Here is a 22324-nt window from a genome sequence, read left to right on the forward strand (position 1 = left end):
CGGTCATAAAAATATTGTGTTATTTTTATCGCCTCTATTAACATAAGTTACATTTTGCAATATGTTCCAAATGGAGCATATTGGACTAAGAGCCAGCGCGTGCCAGACCTTCGTTATTTTATAAAAGCTGAAAGTTTATCTGCGTATTGTCCCCAACACAGGGAGGAACAATCAGTGGCTAAGAAATTTTGATCATGGTAGTTTTGGGTAATAAATACTTTGACGTAAGATTCTTTAGGACTTTATTTCCTGTTATCTCCCAAAGCCACCATGATCCAAACTTCATAGTCGCTGATCGTTCCTCCCTGTGTTGGGGACAATACGCAGATAAACTTTCAGCTTTTATAAAATAACGAAGCTCTGGCACGCGCTGGCTCTCTCTCTATAATATTACGAAACGAAGACTATCGAGATATAACAGAATATCTTGACAAGTATCGTGTCAAATATCAAATACCTTATCACTTGCATATCATTCTTGATATAACTTTGAAATACATCACAGCTGCAATAGTAGCTATGGAGTAACCAAGTTGGGGTTACAGGTAACTAGTTTTTAAAGAAAAAGGAAACCAACGGTAAGTACCTATTTCTTAATTTTAAAAAAGTTTTAGGGCGGTTACGCATTCATCCGATCTGAGTCCGTGAAAATACGTTCCGAAGTAGTCGTAGAACTATTTGTACGGTGACAAACGGTACGGTACCGTGGTGGTTGTATGAGATATGACGTAGATATTTTTTATGTCCGTATTTTCACGGATTCGGATCGGACGAGTGCGTGATCGCTCTTCGTGTAGCTATCCATTATTTATCATTTATGTCCATTATAAATGTAGAAAAAAACCCCGGCTTTACCCACGTATTTAGTCGACGTAAGACCGACTAGTTTCGAACCCATCCGGGGACCTTTTCCACAGCGACTCAGTTCGCGAACGCGCGTTCTCGAAACTAGTCGGACTAACTTTGACTAAATTAGGTGAGTAAAGCCAGTTTCTATAGTTTTGATATTGAAAAAAACTAGGTACATGAAAAATCTCAAGTTTTTATACATGTCGTGGTTGCTGTTGGTTGATATCTATGTTAGTCAGTCAGTTTATCCTTTCATAATACTAAAGATATTTCATTTTATAGGCTACAGAAGAACCGCACTTTTTTGTACTGGTATGTGCTGTGCTGTTCACGTAATATTTTCTTGAGGCAAATTTTTATTTTTTTAATGGAGAGTTGTTCGATCTCATTCCACTCTCCTTTTTCTACAACCGCACCGCACGCCACCGCAAACAATTCCACCCTCACCACCTTTGGAACATTTCGACCACCCATTGTGCCAGATCCGTTTTTCCACGCACATGCAAACTGTGGAATCAACTACCTTCGGCGGTGTTCCCATTAGATTACAACATGGGGTTATTTAAGGGACGGACCAACAAATTCCTGAAAGGCCGGCAACACATTAGTGGTTCCTCTGGTACTGCAAATGTTCATGGGCGGCGGTAATCACTTAACATCAGGTGACCCGCCTGCTCGTTTGCTCGCCATTTTTATTAAAAAAAACCTAAAAAATTATGGTAGGTATCAGTATAAATCAACATATTATTATTCCAATATATGGAGACCAATTCATGAAGATAGCTGAAATAATAATAATAATTGACACTTCATTTGCCATGGCTGAAACTGCCCATTGGATACGGACGTAATTTGGCAGACAAAAGCCTTCTTACGTCCGTACTTAAAGCATGGAAGACAGGTTAATACATTAATTCATTTGCATATAGTATACACACAAAATATGTCTTCATTTAGAGAAATATTGTCAGTTTGTGACTGATGTTTGTCGTTACGGGTAATAAGTGTTAGATATTTCGCGAAATGCCTTGTGGATATTGTACGGATACCACTAAAAGGGTTTTATTTGTAAGTAAACTGTTTATTTTATTTTATTCAGATACAAGTTAGCCCTTGACTGCAATCTCACCTGGTGGTAAGTGACGATGCAGTCTAAGATGGAAGCGGGCTAACCTGGAAGGGCTATGGCAGTTTTTAGTAAACCCATGCCCCTTTGGTTTCTACATGGCATCGCACCGGAACGCTAAATCGCTTGGCGGCACGGCTATGCCGGTAGGTTGTTAACTAGCCACGGCCAAAGCTTCCCACCCGACCAGAAATTTAGAAATTATAAAATTCCAAATCCCTGCCAGGAATCGAACCCGGGACCTCCCACTAATAAGACCACAGCGCTTACCACTGCGCCTGCGCGCCAAGGAGGTCGTCAAAATTTAGTATTTCTTTCCGCATATTTTAACGGTTCCGTATCTTCAGAGAAAAAAGAAACCCTTGTAGGATCACTTCGTTGTCTGTCTGTCTGTTTGTCTGTCAAGACCCGTCAAGGGAATTAAAACCTATAGGATACTTCCCATTGAAGAAGCATGAGAGGCACGTACAGCTACTCGGACGTAATCATGAAATTCGGTACCTAATGAGTTGGAATGAAAACCCAATGGAAATTAAGACAACAAAAAATATTTATTGTTATTGATATAATGCTACTTAACTGTTATTATTATTACGAAAGTGATTTTAAAGTATCTATCACTCAAATAGAAGATATCAGACATCAATCATGATAACAGGGATAAAAGTAAGTATGAGAAAAACCACATAAACACTAGGTATAAATGATGCAGTTATATATTGTAAGTTTTGATTTGATTGCTATGTAAGAAGGTAAACTTTTTTAAACTCTCCAAGACACGAAGGTGAAACTCTAGTACTGAGAATTATTTGACAAAAAACCTACCGCCTGACCGTTTTTGGCCCGACATGGGAATCGAACCCAGGTCCTCGTCATCCGCGGTCGAACATGCTAACCACTGGAACAACAAGTTCTTAATATCGTCTGTATATATAAATATATATAAAGTTTAAAGTCCTGACTGAGTGACTGACTTATATACTGACAAAACGCACGGCCTAAACCGCTAATCCTAGAGACATGAAAGGTGGGTGTGTTCTTTGTAAAGAGTAGGTATCCACTAAGAAAAGATTTTTCGAAATTCTACACCTAAGCTGTTTAAATCGGGGTTCGAAATTTATGTAGTCCACGCGGACGAAGTCGCGAGCATAAGCTAATTACTAATATCTCCACTAGTAATATCCTCGTTAAAAAGGACTGAAAATATATTTACTTCAGCCGCACGTCTAGATTATACACAAAGACACTCAATTTTACTCTGAAAACGTAGTTATTTGTCACGCTTCGTATTCTATTGAGTAGTGTTTTTGCATCTATTTCCTTGACCGTTGTTTTTCATACAAACTATTAGGTCAATCATTACTTTTATTTGTGGTTATCGTTTCAAATGATTGCACTCAGTTGTAATTGCCAACCAAAAACATTTCATGTAAAGAGGATCGGCATACTCCCGTGTATTATCAGTGTCGCACTTAGACTTCGCGTACATTAGTACAAATATTTTTAAAAGATAGACTAAGATCTATTAAGAGAAAAGGTAATTACAGCATATTATTTTTTGATAGGGTTTTAATAAAAAACGAAGTTAAAAAGACACCTTTTAAATTAGGTTTGGAATCTATGTCAACTATTATTATTGAGCGGGCCCCAGAAAATGGGTTTTTACAAGTTCATAAGCCAAGCTTCAAGCTGCGTATCATAAGCTTATGGGCCTGTCCCAAGTCCAAAGTGTATAGCTCTTAAGTGCTCTTGACTGTACCAAATTTACAACAACAAATAACTCTACTTATAAGCCCTAACTCTACAAACCAAACATCTTGTTAAAAAGTATGGCTTGCCAGTTTAATGTTTGTGGAACTTTTATTTGATATCATATTTAAGTCCATAAGGAATAGTTTGTATGACAATCACAAAATGCCTACACAAAATAGAACAATTTCGTGATTGTCGCACAAACTAAGTATTCCTTGTGGACTTAAAATAAGTCACCAACGATAGTATAAAATAATATTCTTGTAGATAGTAATGAAGATCATCGTAGAACTAGCTCTTGTCGGGGCAATCACCTCAGTCTTCATCGTAGCAGCCCAGGGCAGCGCCCAAGAGAGGGCTGCCGAGGAGGCTGCAGGGAGGATGTATATGAGGACCCTGGATGAGCTGACGTCGAGGGCGAAGAATCGGAAAACAATAGCCGCGTGGGACTACCAGTCGAATATCACTGATTATAATCAGGAGAGACAGGTAAACTACTAACAATGTGGTACTTTTTTTTTTTTTTTTTCTAGATTTTTATAGAGGAATGTGGTACTTACTTATATCAATTAGTGGTAAGGCATATCAAATGCTTCTCATGAAACGAAAATGTTATCTAAATATATAAAACTAGATGATATCCGCGACTTCGTCCGCGTGGATTTGGGTTTTTGAAAATCCCGTGGGAACTCTTTGATTTTCCGGGATAAAGAGTAGCCTATGTCCTTCCCCGGGATGCAAGCTATATCTCTGTACCAAATTTCATCAAAATCGGTTGAACGGATAGGCCGTGAAAAGCTAGCAGACAGTCAGACAGACAGACAGACACACTTTCGCATTTATAATATTATAGTATAGTATAGTAATAGTATGGATGAAAAGGTGACTAACTGACTGACTGCATGTTAATAATATATGACCATAGTTATCTCTTGTGTATTACAGTTACAAGTAGCCCTGCAAGTAGCTGATCTAGAGAAGGAAGCCTGGAAGGAAACCATGACGTACCTCTGGCACGAGTTCGAAGATCCAGACCTCAAGAGGATGTTCCAGAAGTACTCCCAGCTGGGAACCTCTGCCCTCCCAGAGGACCTCAACCAGAGGCTGATAAGTGCTGTCAACAACATGCAGGCGACGTATGCTAAAGCGACCATTTGTGATTATAAGGATCGTACCAAATGTGACTTGCATGTTGAACCAGGTATTCATTAGTCTTTGATATTCATTGCTTAGTAGCTTTAGTTTTAAGTTTGCGTAATAATTGTCACCACTATATCTTAGAAATCCAACATCTGACCATCAAAAAGAGTTATTAATTACCTATTTTGAATAAATCATTTGACTTTTGACTTTTGATTGAAGTGGAAGCCTAGCGGTTAACATGTCAGTCTTTTATTTAAGAAGCCAGGGGTTAGAACCCAGGTACGCATGCGCCTTTACTTTTTCAGAGTTATGTGCGTTTCAGCAATATCAAGTTTCAGCAATTTAGCAATAGTACGGTGAAGGAAAACATCGTGAGCAAACCTGCACACATGAGAATTCTCCTTAATGTTTTCAAGTGTATGTGAAGTCTGCAAATCCGCACTTAGCAAGCGTGGTAGACTATGGCCTAAATCCTCATTATGAGGAGGGTTTGGCCATAGTCCACCACGCTGGCCAAGTGCGGATTGGCAGAGTGTATGATACGTAATGCTAATAACTAATGATAAATACTATCTGTCCCGGCTTACTCACGTTTGTAGTCGACGTAAGCCCGACTAGTTTCGAACCCATCCGGGGTCCCTTTTTAAGGGAGTCCGTCCGCGCACGCGCCGCGGTTTTGACTGCGGGACGCACGTGCCGCTGCCCGTAGAGCCCGTTGTGAGGGTGGCTGGGGTGGGGGGGAGACAGCTGCCGATCGTCTCCCGACAGTTCCTGCTGTTCTTCATCACTGGAACCGTCACCGAAATCCAGGCACGCGGAGCTAATGGTGTCCCGTCCCACGACTGATGCCACGACAGCGTGGAAACCGCTTTTTGACGCTAAGACAAGGGCATCAGTCGTGGGACGGGACACCATTAGCTCCGCGTGCCTGGATTTCGGTGACGGTTCCAGTGATGAAGAACAGCAGGAACTGTCGGGAGACGATCGGCAGCTGTCTCTGATAAGCCGGGACAGATAGTATTTATAATGGAAATCACTCACGGTAGTTTAAACGCTAAAACTAATGATAAACTTTTTTTCAGAAATAACAGAGATTTTCGCTAAAAGTAGTGATGCTGAAGAACTGAAATACACGTGGTTGGAGTGGCACAAGGCAGCCGGAGCGGCCTCTAAAGCGGACTTCACTGAATATGTCAATATGGACAATGAGGCTGCTAAATTAAATGGTAGGTAGTTTTTCTGCTTTACAGAGCCAGAGTGAGCTAGTTAAAAAACAGTGGAGTCGAGTTTTTTGAGTAGCTACCCTAAACTCATCTTTACCTATTTATTGCAGCATACCGTTGAAATGGATAAGTATAGGCCGAGTGAACTAGAGTGAGGGAACTCTCGGTTTGATCCAGAATCGACGATATATGTCAAATATTAGGCTACGGGTGACGTGAAATCAAAGAAAAATAGGGCTTACTTAGGGCTACCTAGCGTCAAATAGTTATATCGCATAGCTCTAGGTGAAGCGCTGACTCTACGATATTGCTAGAGACACGAGTAGCAGCGTCAGCTATTGCGACATTGCGACCCAAATTGGAGTTTTCCTTAATTATTGTAAACGTCCAAAATTCATTCTGATTCTTTTGTTACATCGCGTAGCATTAAATCCAAAATTTAGTATTGTAAATTAGTTTTAATTTTATTTTAATAAAGTAATTATAAGTAATAGTTTTTTTGGGCCCTCCGGCTGTGTCTTCCTTCACTAAATTAACAACGTCAAATAAACAATAACATTTAACACCTGCTGAAGAGGTCACTGGTAGTGGTCGCCTTTTGTATTTTGTATTCTTTGCAATAAAGATATTTTAAATTAAATCAAACAAATTGACGAAGCTTTTGAACGAAAGTTTGCGAGTGGTCGCAAAAAGAGACTGGAACGAATGAATGAACGCAATGATGAAACGGACTGCATTGGCTGGGCAACGTGATTTGTTGCCCATATAACTGAGGAAGCTTATTTTCTATTGGCTCCCCACGACACTTCACTGCTTTGATTTTAGGGTACGACAGCGTAGCAGAATGGTGGCTGAGCGAATACGAAGAGTCAGATAGTGAGGAGCAGTTCGCCGCGCTGTGGGACCAGGTCAAACCACTGTACCAGCAAATACACGCGTATGTCAGGAGACACTTGAGGCTCCGATACGGAGACCAGGTCGTGTCCGCCAAGGGGCCTATACCTGCGCATTTATTAGGCAAGTTTATTTTTTAGTTATTTAGATATTACCTAACGTTGGCACCCTGCGGGTATGGAACCCTAAAAATTATTTAAGCAATACCTACTACTAGCGGGTAGGAAATAACGGACGAATCAGTTAGTCCGTGCTTCGATCAATAAAGTACAGCAATAATAATAATAGCTTTATTGTTTCCTTACAATATTTCCTTATTACTAATAGAGTGAATGTTTGGAAAAAAAAAGAATAGTAGCTTAGTAAACTATGTTTCTTGTTCTTAAATAGCTATGTTAGTATTATGGGTTTCATTGTAAGGACCGCCTAGGGCGGTAAAAGCTTCCTCCATTAGTAGCAATTTCTTTCTATCTTTAGCTACCCTCGACCATGTTTTTCCTGCCACTCTGACTGTGTCATCACACCATCTTCTGAAAGGTTGGCCTCTTCTATGAGATGATGCAGCCTAAGATGGAGCGCGCTTGCCTAGAAGATGCCTATTCACTCTTGACTTGAAGGTACCCCATATTATAATTGGAGGGGAAAACTGATGGTGGAAGGGTGTTCCAAATCTTAGCGGTTCGAATTAGAAATGAGGAAACAAATCGCCTCGTACGGTTTTTATGACAAAAATAATTGCAGGCAACATTTGGGCACAATCATGGAACAACGTTGAGAAGTTCACGAGACCATATCCCGAGAAGCCAGACGTGGATGTTACAGCAGCTCTGATTAGTCAGGTAATCATCATCATTATCATTTATCATCAACCCAGAATTCTCAGAATGAGAATGGTTTCGCCATAATATACCACACTGGCCAAGTGCGGATTGGCAGACCTCGCACACCTTTGAGAACATTATTAGAGTCTCAATAGCTCAAGGTTGACTGAAAACCGAAAGGTCGACGGTTCAAACCCCGCCCGTTGCACTATTGTCGTACCTACTCCTAGCACAAGCTTGATGCTTAGTTGGAGAGGAAAGGGGAATATTAGTCATTGAACACGGCTATATTATTAAAAAAAAATATAGAAAATTCTCAGGCATGCAGGTTTCCTCAGAATGTTTTTCTTCACTAGGTATACCCATATAATAAATGCGGAAAGTGTTTGCTTCTTGGTTGCTGCGGCGCAACGAATCATCATTTTTACATGTGCTTAGTGAAGAAGAGTGAATAGGCAACTTTTTTTAAAAATCCAAATCCACCCGGATGACGTCAGCTTGTAAAACATATTTGCTTTTGTTTTAGAACTACACAGCTCTGAAGATATTCAAGACGGCAGAAGAATTCTTCATATCGCTCAATTTGAGCGGCATGCCAGACCTGTTTTGGGAGAGATCTATTATTGAGAGACCTCAGGATGGACGGGAGATGGTGTGCCATGCATCGGCTTGGGACTTCTTCGATGGAGAGGACTTTAGGTAGAAGATTAATTTAATTGGAAATGCTTTCTAGTAGGGCTGAATAATAAAATAGGCTGAATAGTTAGGACGTCCGCCTCCTAATCCGAGGTCGGGGGTTCGATCCTGGACACGCACCTCTAACTTTTCGGAGCTATATGCGTTTTAAGTATAAAATATAACTTGCTTTAACGGTGAAGGAAAACATCGTGAGGAAACCTGCACGCTCGAGAGTTCTCAAAGGTGTGTGAAGTGGCTATGGCCAAAACCCTTCTTACTCTGAGAGGAAACCCGTGCTCTGTAGTAAGCCGGCAATGGGCTAATCATGATGATGATGATGAGGCCTTCTGAATATCTCTGAACTTTCAAATCTGTACTATAAAAGGAAAAGCTGACTGACTGACCGATCTATCAACGCACAGCTCAAACTACTGGATCGATTGGGCTGAAATTATGCATGCAGATAGCTATTATGACGTAGACATTTACTGAGAAAGGATTTTTGAAAATTCAACCCCTAAGGGTGTGAAATAGGGGTTTGAAATTTGTATAGTTCACGTGGACGAAGTCGCGGGAATAAACTAGTCTGGTATAAGAATAAATAACTCCTCAGTATTGTTTTGCTTTCAGGATAAAGCAATGCACCACGATCACCAGTGCATTCTTCAAAACAACGCATCATGAGATGGGCCACATCCAATACTATCTGCAGTACAAAGATCTTCCTGTAATATACAGGGCAGGAGCAAACCCAGGTCGGTAATTTATACTTTAAAATTCAATTTTTTTCCTACATGTACGCATTATCACGCAAAAGCCATGGGACCATCGTTGACTTTGATTTTCGTATTAGAAAGCATATTATTATAACCCAAAAACATACTCTAGTAATTGTGAGCAAAATCGGTTTTCTAGCATCCAAAAATTAGCTTGATCTGAATTTCATGCGAGCCAAAGTCATCTTTATAATTTTCATAATTTTCCTACAACCGCACTGCACGCCACCAAAACCAATTTTAGCCTCAACACCTGGATGCCTGGCTTCGACTGCCCGTTTCCACGCACATGCAAAGTATGGAACTAACTCTCTTCGCCGGTGTTCCCATTGGATTTCAACATGGGGTTATTCAAAGGGCGGATCAATAAGTTCCTGAAAAGCCGGCAACACATTGGCGGTTCCTCTGCTTGTGTTAATGTTCATGGGCGGCGGTAATCACTTATCAAGTTAAACCACCTGCTCGTTTGCTCGTTTTTTATACAACGTTAGTTTTAGTTGACGCAAAAACCTGAATGACGTGTCAAATAATTTTACATAAAGAATATGTAAGTATACAAAATTTCAAAATATTTAATGAAAATTTACGAAGTTAAGTATAAGCTTGTTGTGTTGAGTCGTTGTCCTCGAAAAACATGCTCACCCCAAGCAAGCAGCTGTGAGCGAACGGGACGGCTGGCGTCGATCATGCGCGCTCCCGCTCGCGCGGCTCGAATCAGCTGGTGCATGCGGTCATTCAACTCGGTGTTCAAACTTGCAGGATTTTAAAGGATTTTTTGGTCAAAATATATTCGATTCGATTGCAATCGATTCTGTTACTGATTCTGAACAAACAATGCGTATACTAAAACGTTGTATACAAAATATAATATATTTTTTCAGGTTTTCATGAAGCAGTTGGAGATGTGATTTCTCTGTCTGTAGATACTCCCAAACATTTGAGGGTGATGGGCTTGCTCGAGGATGGACCGGATGATCTTGAATCTAATATCAATCAATTATATAAAATGGTAAGACTTTCTGTTAACTACTTTTGACTTTAGGAATATTTTCTGCAGTTGGCTAATTAAAACTTTGTACCTGTGATTATAAAGTATTTTTATTTTTATTTAGACAAGTTAGCCCTTGACTGCAATCTCATCTAATGGTAAGTGATGATGCAATCTAAGATGGATGCGGGCTAACCTGGAAGGGGTATGACACTTTTTATTAAACATTTGGTTTATACATGGCATCGTACTGCAACGCTAAATCGCTTGGCAACACGGTTTTGCCGGTAGGGTGGTAACTAGCCATGGCCGAAGCCTCCCACCAGACCAGATCAGAAATTTAGAAATTATAAAATTAGAAACCCCTGCCGGGAATCGACTCTGGGACCTCCCACTAACAAGGCCACAGCACTTTCCACTGCGCCAGGGAGGTCTTCAAAAAAATTCCTTTGCATCATCATTATCGACCAATACTTCCATTGTTAGAAACAGGTCTCTTGCGGCGTCTTCCACACGTTACGCTTTTACGCTGCCTGAATCCAGTGGCTTCCTGCGACTCATTTGATGTCGTTTGTCTACCTAGTGATGGGGTCTTCCAACGCTGCACTTTCCGGTATGAGGTCGCCATTCTAGCACCTTGGGACCCCGACGTCTATTTTTAATGTTTCAACGTTTTTAAATCCTATATCTAGGGTATAGACAAGATAGTTTTCCTACCATTCGCCTACCTACTGGACTTGTTCCGTTACGGAGTGTTCCGTGGCACCACCAGCGAGGAAGACTACAACTGCCACTTTTGGCAACTGAGGGAGGCGCTGCAAGGCGTGGAGCCACCAGCGCCGAGGAGTGAGGAGGACTTTGATCCTGCTGCGAAGTACCATATCTCTGCTGATGTTGAGTATATGAGGTAGACATATCCGTCTTGATGTTGTAGATTCATCATTCTTCTTCATCATCAGTATCATCATCATCAACAACATCATCATCAACCCACCACGTACAGTTACATGGATAACCATTATTCTCCATCGCCGACTCTCTTCTAAGCACGGGTTTCCTGTGGGAATGAGAAGGGGTTTGGCTACGCTGGCCAAGTATAGATTGGCAGACTTCATACACCTTTGAGAACATTATGGGGAAGTAGAGGCATTCCGGTTTCCTCACGATGTTTTCCTTCACAATTAAAGCTGTGTTTTTTAGGGTTCCCTACCTCAAAAGGAAAAACGGAACCCTTATAGGATCACTTTGTTGTCTGTCTGTCTGTCTGTCTGTGCGTCTGTTTGTCAAGAAACCTACAGGGTACTTCCCGTTGACCTAGAATCATGAAATTTGGCAGGTAGGTAGATCTTATAGCTGACATTTGGGGAAAAATCTGAAAACCGTGAATTTAGGGTTAGATCACACAAAAAAAAATTAAATTGTGGTCATGAACTAATAATTAGTATTTTCAACTTTCGAAGGGAGTGACTATATATATCAAGTGGGGTATCGTATGAAAGGTCTTTACCAGTACATTCTAAAACAGATTTTTATTTATTTTTATGCATCATAGTTTTTGAATTATCGTGCAAAATGTCAAAAAAATACGACTGTAGTACGGAACCCTCATTGCGCGAGCCTGACTCTCACTTGGCCGGTTTTTCTTTGGCACTTAAATTCACAACCTTTATCTTTTCTCGTTCCAGATATTACATCTCCTACATCATTCAGTTCCAATTCCACCGCTCCCTGTGCCAGCTAGCGGGGGAGTACACGCCCGGCGACACGGACAGACTGCTGTCTAATTGTGATATCTATAAGAGCACTGAGGCTGGAAATGCATTGGGGTAGGTCACCCGGAGTCATTGCCACGTCGTAGGTGGTGCGTTGACCCGAGTTTTGCACGCTATACATAGCGGGTTTGAAAAATACTAAATCACTAAAACTACAAAATGAGGCAAATGGTTATTGGTATCGGTAGTATAATAATACGCTAAGATTTTGCCTGCGTTCCGGTTACACCTTATATATGAGAGTGAGGGAATAGAGTGTACACTGATAGTGCACTATAATATCAGGCTAGTTACTGTGATATTGGCTGCCATGGCTATAAGAAGCCTATGACCAGGAGAACATTATTTTTAGACTAAGAATTATTTTCAGACACAATAATATGTATTCAATCTGCAGTGATGACATTTCATAAAGGCTGTCTTCAAGCTTATTCAGAACCCTTGACTATTGTTCTAATTTTTAACGCTTATTAAACAAAAAACTTCAAGGCAAATAGCTCCGTTCGTATCACTAGAATTTTGATCACGTATGGGTTCAGACCTTGACGATGGAATAGTACGAAGGTGAAGGAGGAACCAGGTCAAAAACTTCTTGGGCACACTCTCCGAATCTAATCTAACATTTTATTCCAGTAAAATGTTACAAATGGGCTCGTCAAAGTCCTGGCCCGACGCGATGGAGGCACTAACAGGACAGCGCAAGATGGACGCCAGTGGGGTTCTAGAATACTTCCAGCCTTTGTACGAATGGCTGAAGAATGAGAACGAGCGCACTGGTGAATACATTGGATGGGAACCTACTACAGTTCGTGAGTATCTTTTAACACAAAACTAAGCTTGAAATGAGATCCGTAAAAGAACCAAAATAACCGCGAGTTCAATGGATTGCGAAGCTTAGCCGAAAAGGAATCTGGGTATTGGCTGCATGCCTTGCCATCAAAAAATCTCGGCACACTTTTAGATAACGAAAGTTTTCGTGTGGCTCTAGGTCTCAGATTGGGAACACCACTGTGCCATCAGCACAGATGTCCGTGTGGAAAAGAGGTTGATAAATTTGGAATCCACAGACTCTCTTGCCAAAGGAGCTCTGGTAGGCTGTTTAGGCATGGCTCTCTTAACGATACAATTTAAAGAGCTCTTGCCACCATAAATATTCCTGCGCTCATTGAGCCGGCAGGGATTAGTCGGGATGATGGCAAGAAACCTGATGGATTGACGCTGGTTCCCTGGGAACGGGGACGGGCGCTAATGTGGGACGCAACTTGCGTTGACACATTGGCCCCGTGTCATATCAGGAAGACAGCATCAAGACCGGGAGCCGCAGCAGAAACAGCTGAAAACGGCAAGCGGCGCAAGTATGCCTCTCTTATAGAGAGTTACATTTATGTGCCGTTTGCCGTGGAGACCCAGGGGCCATGGAGTCTTAGTGCTAAAATTTTTTTACGAGACATTTCACCGCGATTAATAGCCACATCTGGTGACAGAAGGGCTGGCTCATTTTTTGCGCAACGGATCAGCCTGGCTGTCCAGCGCGGAAATGCAGCCAGTATTCTTGGCACCATTCCACGCGGTCATGATTTATATAGTAATTAGATAAGGCTAGCTTTAAGTTTTATTGTAATATTTAAAAAAAAAAACTTAGGTACTAAGCCTCATAGTTCGATAGTCATAGAGGTCCCAATGTACTGGAATATAGCCTTAGCCCTTTGCATTCTTAGGGTGAGATCTATAAAGCGCACTCTGACTTTGCTTAGACTTAAGACAGAGTTAAAACGAGACAGAGCTATATCTATCACAGAAATCTGTGTCATTTTAACTCAAATTTAAGTCTGAGCAAAGTCGAAGTGCGCTCTATAGTTTTCAGTAGTATGTAGTTCGGTAATGGGTTGAAAATTCATGATGAAGATGAAACGAAATAATACCATTATTTGTTTCTGCTTTGGCCTGATGATGGATTTCAGCTTTGGCTTTTGTATTCAGTCGTACTTATGTATAAAAAAAAATTGATTTTCAACCGTGGTGGCATAATTTCGTTACTTATTTAGTTAAGTTTACAAAGTTATTCTTCTTTTCCAGAATACTGCACTCCAGAACAAAGAAACAATATGGAAAACTCAGAGTTTCGGCAGATGTTAATCAAATACTCCGGCAATTGAATTAATAAAATTTGAAAATAAAAATAAATTACTCGTATATTGTTCAATGTTTCTACTGAGATTATACTTTCTTTAAGGCTTTTTACATTTTGGATAGAGTTTAAGCTTAAAATTATTGCTTGCTTAATTTTTGAGTAATACGATTCTACATCTTCATCGTCTTCCAAACTTATACATTCTGTGTTTATTTTGAGAGCCTCTACGAAGACAGATTCATCACTTTTTGTTGTAATTTTTATGTTTTGTTTTCTATATTTCGTTCTACTTTTTTTAGTGTTTGACAATATGAAAGTGCATCTAATGAGTCTATGGTCACTGGGAAAGGATAACTGATTAATTATTTCTATGTTAGAAATTTTTTCTTTTACATTTGATAAGACATAGTCAATTTGACTTTTTGTTTTATTTGGTGAAAGCCATGTCCATAAGGTATTTAACTTTTTTTTGAAAATACTATTGATTATTACAAGGTTATTTTCAAAAGCAAATTGTAGTAGCCTTTCACCTCTTTTGTCCCTTTTTCCATAACAGTAGGGTCCTAAAATAGTATTCTCTTCCGGGCGCCTCTGTCCTATGCGGGCATTGAAGTCACCCAATAAGATATATTTATGGTATGATTTATCAATAGCATTTTGGAGCTGATCATAGAAGTTATTCATTTCATCTTCCTTTGAGTCAATAGTAGGTGCATACACCTGAATAATAGAAAGTGACAAAGTGTTAAATTTTAGATTCAGTATACATATTCTTTCCGATATTGCAATGAAGCTCTCAATAGTATCTTTCCATTCTTTCTTTATGAGGAATCCTACGCCATATAGACCTTTTGTTTCACCATAATAGCAGAATACATGTTCGTTATCCTCTGTAATAGAATATCCTGTCCTTCTGATTTCGGAAAGTCCAATTATATCATAATTAATTATTGACATTGCTTCTTTGAGTTCTAGTAATCTTTCATCTGATAGGAGAGATCTGACGTTATATGTACAAATGTGGAGTTTTTGTAATGGAGGGTTGTGGTCACTTACCCCCACGGGGACCGGCCGTATTGGGGGCTGCGGTGGAGAGGTCTAATCTCAGTAGAAACAAAAAACTTAATGAAAAGAAGAAATGAACTGCAACATAAAAAATCACTTACTAAAGAAGAAAAGCAAGAACTTAGTGGATTATATAAAAATATTTTTAAACGTATTAAGAAGGAATATCAAGAACACAGATGGAATACAATCGAGAAACATTTAATCTCTTCAGGAAGCACGAAGAAGAGCTCCAAAGAGCTCAACACTGGTAAAAAGTGGATACCATGCTTAAATGATAACTCGACCAATACAAAAACTTTCTCTAGATCAGAAATAATAAATATAGCAACAAATTTCTATAAAAACCTATATGCTCGACAGTATATTGAACCAATAGACAAAATACCTGTCTTAAATTCTACTACGTTGGACAGATTCACCACTGTAGAAATTATGAAAAAAATAGTCAGTTTAAAGAATGATAAAAGTAACGGACCAGACGGCATACCTAACGAAGCAATAAAAGCAGGAAAAACTTTACTGACACCTCATTTGACTATCCTTTTTAATAAAATTTTAGACAATGGAAAAATACCCAAAGAATGGGCAGAGTCAGATATTATATTATTATACAAAAAAGGAAATCCAGCAGATATTTCAAACTACAGACCCATCAGTTTGCAACCAAACTTGTATAAACTGTTTGCATCTTGCCTGGAAGATAGTATTAAATTATTTACAGAAGAACACCAGCCAGTAGAACAAGCAGGATTTAGGAAAGGTTTCTCAACTATAGACCATATATATGTTCTAGAACAAGTAATAGAGAAGTATGAAGAATATAGACGCCCACTTTACTTGGCATTTATTGATTATGCCAAGGCATTTGACTCTATATCTCATAATAGTATGTGGAAAGCTCTACAAGAATGCAATGTTCCCAATGATGCTATTGAAGTAATAAAAAATATATATAATAACAGTGTAAGTAAAGTGAAACTGGACAAAAAAGGTAAAAAAATAAATATATGTAGAGGTGTAAGACAGGGCGACCCACTCTCACCTAGAATCTTTATAACTGTACTTCAAAACATCATGAAAGACTTGAATTGGTCCAAGAAAGGTATTAACATAAATGGTAGCTTCCTAAGCAACCTCAGATTTGCTGATGACATTGTTTTATTCGCTGAGACAGCATCACAGCTAGAGTCAATGATAAACGATTTGTATTCTGCTAGTAAAAAGATTGGCTTAGAATTAAACACCTTAAAAACAAAAGTCATGACAAACAATTCCAATAAACCGATACAAATCAACAATGAAACTCTAGAATATGTAACCGAATATATTTATCTGGGAAAACAAATATCATTCAAAAAATCTAGACATCGCGATGAAATTGACCGACGTGTGACCATGACCTGGAACAAGTTCTGGAGCTATAAAGAAACATTAAAATCAAACCTTCCCATAAAACTGAAAAAGAAAATTCTTGACATGTGTATCTTGCCTTGTCTCACATATGCGTGTCAAACCTGGGTCTTTAACAACTACACTAAAAATAAGATACTAACATGCCAAAGAGCTATGGAGCGAAGTATACTAAACATAAAGCGCTTAGATAAACAAAGAAGTACGGATATAAGAAGAAAAACAAATGTTGTGGATGCTTTAAAACATAGTAAAAGACTAAAATGGGCATGGGCAGGTCATATCGCGAGAATGGATACGCAAAAATGGACAAAGAAATTGTCTGCCTGGTCTGGCCCCCGGGGAAAAAGAAAAAGAGGCAGACCGCTGGAACGTTGGGCAGATGAAATAGCTAGCATAGCGGGAGAAAATTGGGTCAATAAAGCTATAGACAGAAAATTGTGGAAAAAAATGGAGGAGGCCTACACTCATAGAGAGGTCCTTAATTAAAAAAAAAAAAAAAAAAAAAAAACTTAATACATAATATTATAAATAATACATATAAATAATAACAAACTATAGACATAAATGAAAGTGTGTGTTAATAAGTGTAAGAAACATTATTAAGGAACAAAAAGGCTATAATAAATAAATAAATAAATAAATTGTTCAATGGTATTATTATTTTTATACCTGGAATCATAATGGTACTAAAACGACTCGCTGTATCTTCAAGTCGAGTTGAACTATTGAACAAAATCATATTAGCCGAGTTGAAAATCATCCACCTAAATCAAAAAATAATTATATTATCAATCAACATCCGGGGAGCCTGCCGTGTAGAAACTAAAGGGGTGTGGGTTTAATAAAAAAAACTGCCATGCCCCTTCCATAGCCCGCTTCCACATTAGACTGCATCATCACTTACCATTAGGTGAGATTGCAGTCAAGAGCTAACTTGTAACTGAATAAAAAAAAGAAAAAAATACATTTCATCTGATGGGACATTTATCTTTACATGGGACATTTTAATGGGACATTTTTATATTTATTTGCATATCATTTGTATTAGGTACTTACTATACTTAATTTACGGGTAGTCACTCAAGACGGCCTGAATCCATTGAATGGGAGGAAGTCTCACAATACACCCACCCTGACCCGATAAATTGAGAATTGTAGACAATTAAGTAAGTACCGCTAACTATTTTGCAATAATTGTTGGTTGTGACAAAATAGCCCTGAAAATAATTGATATTATTTTCATAACTATTCTTTTCTTTCTTTCTTCGCTCTGGGCTGGTTTCCGCATTTAAACGTTTCCGTCTGTTGTGCGTGCATCGCCCCTCCCCGCCGAAGTCTTCACTCCAGCCATCCAAGCTCGCTCCAGAAGCCAAATAGACCGCCCAGGTTGCCGAGGGCTTCATGGAGTGAGGTCGGGGAACCTAAATGGCGCTCGCGTTGATCTGCTACGCCCGTGCACTCCAGTGGCCCTACCGCGGTTGTTTGACAGCAACAATGTCACGATCGCAATCATCTCTGATTGGTTAATGCTAGCTCACTATTGGCTACAATGCATTGTTGCAACAAGAATCGCACAAATTCAGCCAACCAGAACAATTGAGATTGTAATAATGATTGATGCAGGTTTTAGACAATCGCCCTACAGGAGTACGTGCGCCGGTGTTTCATCGACCTCCATGCAGGCCCTGCACAGAGGACACCTATAACGAAAAGGTGTTTGTTTAGTGGGCTTTCCATACCTATATCTATATATATAAAATTCAAAGTGCTGACTGACTGACTGACTTATATATCAACGCACAGCCCAAACCGCTTTTCCTAGAGACATGAAATTTGGAAAGTGTGTTCTTTGTAAAGAGTAGGTATCCACTAAAAAAGGATGTTTCGAAATAATTAATGTATGAAAGTTTATCATTTACGTCGATGAAAATTGGTATTTAGGCTTTCGGATAAGAATAAAAAATACATGTTTCACGATTTTTGAAAGATCTTCTCCCAAGGGAGTTAAATAGCCTGAAAATCCGTCATTTTCAAGTTATTTCCATGAAAATTGATATTTGGGCTTTCGGTTACAAAAGAAAAAATGCGTAGGTATATTTCAGGATTTTTGAAAATTCTACCCCCACGCCAATTTTCTAAATTCAACCCAAGCGAAGCCGGGGCGGGTCAGCTAGTTAGTTTTAAAATGCGGTCTGTCTTATTTTCTGTTACCTTTCCAAGCTCAGACACAGAGATAGCTTGCATACCGGGAGACGGACATAGGCTACGTTTTATACCGGAAAAAGAGACTGCCACTCGGCCTGGCCTGTCTTACCAGCTTTTTTAGTACTTAGGTACAAAATAGTGGAAACTCCATGGGAAGAATCGCTGAGACAATTGTAAAATTACATGATGAATTATTATGAGTCAGACTCAGGAGTCAGATAGCAAATTTTATTAATTAAAAGATGAATAGCCTATACTTACTGAGTCATAAAAATGATTGCTATCAAACGTTGAACCCTTATTGTAAACGCGAAAGTGTGTTTGTTTGTTGGTTTGTCCTTCAATCACGTCGCAACGGTGCAACGGATTGACGTGATTTTTGCATGGGTATGATTAAGACCTAGAGAGTGACATAAGCTACTTTTTATCCCGGAAAATCAAAGAGTTCCCACGGGATTTTGAAAAACCTACATTCACGCGGACGAAGTCGCGGGCATTAGCTAGTAAGTAATAAATAAATTATCATTTTTGTACGCTTATTTAGGTCTTGATTCTCTTCTCTCTTATTTCGATTGTTGACTAGGTCCAATTGAAAAATAAAATCTTCTTATGTTATCCTCCATGGCCTGAACACTTAGATTGTTAGTTGCATTAGGTATAATAGAATGATTTATATTCATTATGCGCACGCGCATACTCACCTTAATGGCGGTTCAAGGTTGAAGATGAATAGGTTAACATTAATCTTCATGGTGTGACACGGTATCAGTTTATTTATTTATTTGTATGTGGTGTATGTACTATGTAGGTCGCAGTCGCAGGGAGTATTTGTATGTTGCAGTCGCAGGGAGCCGCTGGATTCAGGCGGCGCAAGACCGTGGCGTGTGGAAGTCCCTACTGATGATTATAATGATGATGATGATGATGATGATGATGATGATGATGATGATGATGATGATGATGATGATGATGATGATGATGATGGAGAATGTAGGTAGGACAGCCGTGATAGCCTAGTGGTTAGGACGTCCGCCTCCTATACGGGAGGTCGGGGGTTTGATCCCAGGCACGCACCTCTAAGTTTTCGAAGTTATATGCGTTTTGAGAAATTAAATATCATTTGCTTTAACGGTGAAGGAAATCGTGAGGAAACCTGCATATCTGAGAGTTCTCCATAATGTTTTTTTTAATTTATATAGACTAGCGCTTGGCTGCAATCAAACCTGCCCCCCAATTGTGTAAGAATAACCATTTCATGGCTATCGCAATCGTCAAGAATTCTGCCCTTTGATTGGCTTACACAATTAGGGGGCTGGTGGTAAGTCATGATGCAGCCTGTACTATACGGAACCCTAAAAATATCGTACTAAACACACAGAATTGAAAAGAACTAAGTGCTCGAGGAGTGTGTTTGGTGACATAACATTATGCAATAGTAGGTATATTTAAAAGAAAACTCATTAACTAGTATTTAGTCCACGACTTCCTTTGTCTAGTGTCACGCCCCATTTCGTCAGGTTATGGTTTTTTATCACCTAGCTTTCGCTTCTTATCATCTATGTAAAGTACGCGACAGGTCGAGATGGCAATCGGGGTGGGGACGCTCCGCACGCCCGCACAGCCTCTGCGCTAACCCGGTGTGTCCCCCCCGCCTCATACCCCGAGTGCCATCTCGGCCTGTCGCGTGCTATACTCCACTTGACTCTCTGTAGGTATTATAGTGATTTACTTATTGGGATTTGGCCATTCAAATTACATCGCTTATATCCATTTCCATATTTCCATATATCCTTAATCGACAGGCATTAATATTATTAATCGTCTATATAAAAAACCGTTTTTCATAGGTACTTATATTTATCCGATATATCACGACAAAAGACTTCCTTATGTGATAAGTTTAATATTTAAATTTTCAACACCTACAATTTATTTCTTAGTTAGTAGGTAGGTGTATTTTCAACAGTACTAGGTATTTAAACTTTAAATATTTCAAAATCTTAATCCTTACATAACTAATTAGTTATGTAAGGATTAAGATTTTTTTGAGAAATTACCTCTTCGTTTACCAACCAACAAACAAACACACTTTCGCATTTATAATATGAGTAGTTACAATAGGGGTAATGATGGTATATAGAAGTCTAGTCTATCTATTCTATACTAATATTATAAATGCGAAAGTGTGTCTGTCTGTCTGTCTGGCTGTCTGCTAGCTTTTCACGGCCCTACAGTTTAAAAGATTTCGATAAAATTCGGTACAGAGTTCGCTTACATCCCGGGGACGGACATAGGCTACATTTTATCCCGGAAAAACAAAAAGTTCCCACGGGATTCTTAAAGGCCCATCCGCTTAACTTATTTGTATGAAATTTGGTACAGAGGTAAGCTTCCCGAAAATTGGCATATGCAACTTTTTATCTCGGAAAAGCAAAGGGTTCCCTCGGGATTATTAAAACCTAAATCCACGCGGGTGAAGTCGCGGGCATCAGCTAGTATTTAATATACATTCAAAAATCCAAATTGGAGCTGGAAAGTCCTTGAGTGGAGACCGGTTTTAAGCAAGCGTAGTGTGGGACGCCCTCCAGCACGATGGACCGACGATATAAAGAGGCTGGCGGGAAGTGGCTGGATGAGGAAGGCTGAGGACCGGGTGTGGTGGCGCTCTTTAGGGAAGGCCTATGTCCAACAGTGGACATCCACAGGCTGATGATGATGATGATTCAAAAATCATCTTTTTACACAGTTGCATATACATATACAGATTCAAAGGCATAAAATTAATATTCCATAACATTCCGCGCAACTTCTTGAGCTACGCGTATAATTTTCCTATTGTAGTCCGTGAGAACGGCGGGATAATTGCATGGTGTATGTTTGTCATTATGTATGTTACTGCGCCTCATGTGTGTAAAACAACTAAATCCATACTAATATTATAAATGCGAAAGTGTGTCTCTGTCTGTCTGCTAGCTTTCCACGGCCTATCCGTTTAACCGATTTCGGTGAAATTTGGTACAGAGATTGCTTGCATACCGGGTAAGGACATAGGCTACTTTTGATCCCGGAAAATCAAAGAGTTTCCACAGGATTTTTAAAACCCTAAATCTACGCGAACGAAGTCGCTGGCATCATCTAGTCTACATATATAAATTAATTTCAAAGTCCTGACTGACTGATCAAACTACTGGACGGATCGGGCTGAAATTCGGCATGCAGATAGCTATTGTGACCTAGACATCCGCTAAGAAAGGATTTTTGAAAATTCAACCCCTAATTGTCAAGAACACAGGCTGCATTTCCACGCTGAACAACCCGGCTGATTTTTTTTTTTTATACAAAAAAAACCGGCCAAGTGCGAGTCAGGCTCGCACACTGAGGGTTCCGTACTACAGTCGTATTTTTTCGACATTTTGCACGATAATTCAAAAATTATGATGCATATAAATAAATAATAATCTGTTATAGAATGCGCAGGACCGTGA

At 39.5% G+C, this 22324-nt stretch overlaps 1 protein-coding gene across 1 annotated transcript; it reads left to right on the plus strand.

Moving 5' to 3' along the window:
- Positions 1 to 538: 538 nt before the first annotated feature.
- Positions 539 to 14224, plus strand: LOC138403119 (angiotensin-converting enzyme-like). Its single transcript, XM_069502351.1, has 13 exons — positions 539 to 578; positions 3995 to 4216; positions 4673 to 4928; positions 5953 to 6096; positions 6919 to 7110; positions 7729 to 7826; positions 8335 to 8507; positions 9117 to 9241; positions 10144 to 10271; positions 10943 to 11157; positions 11936 to 12076; positions 12656 to 12831; positions 14099 to 14224. Exons 2-13 carry the CDS (start codon positions 4001 to 4003, stop codon positions 14176 to 14178), a joined length of 1944 nt encoding a protein of 647 aa, XP_069358452.1. The 5' UTR covers positions 539 to 578; positions 3995 to 4000; the 3' UTR covers positions 14179 to 14224.
- Positions 14225 to 22324: the final 8100 nt, after the last annotated feature.

This window comes from Maniola hyperantus, chromosome 12 (genome assembly GCF_902806685.2).
Source record: "Maniola hyperantus chromosome 12, iAphHyp1.2, whole genome shotgun sequence".
Taxonomy (NCBI): Eukaryota; Metazoa; Arthropoda; class Insecta; order Lepidoptera; family Nymphalidae; genus Maniola; species Maniola hyperantus.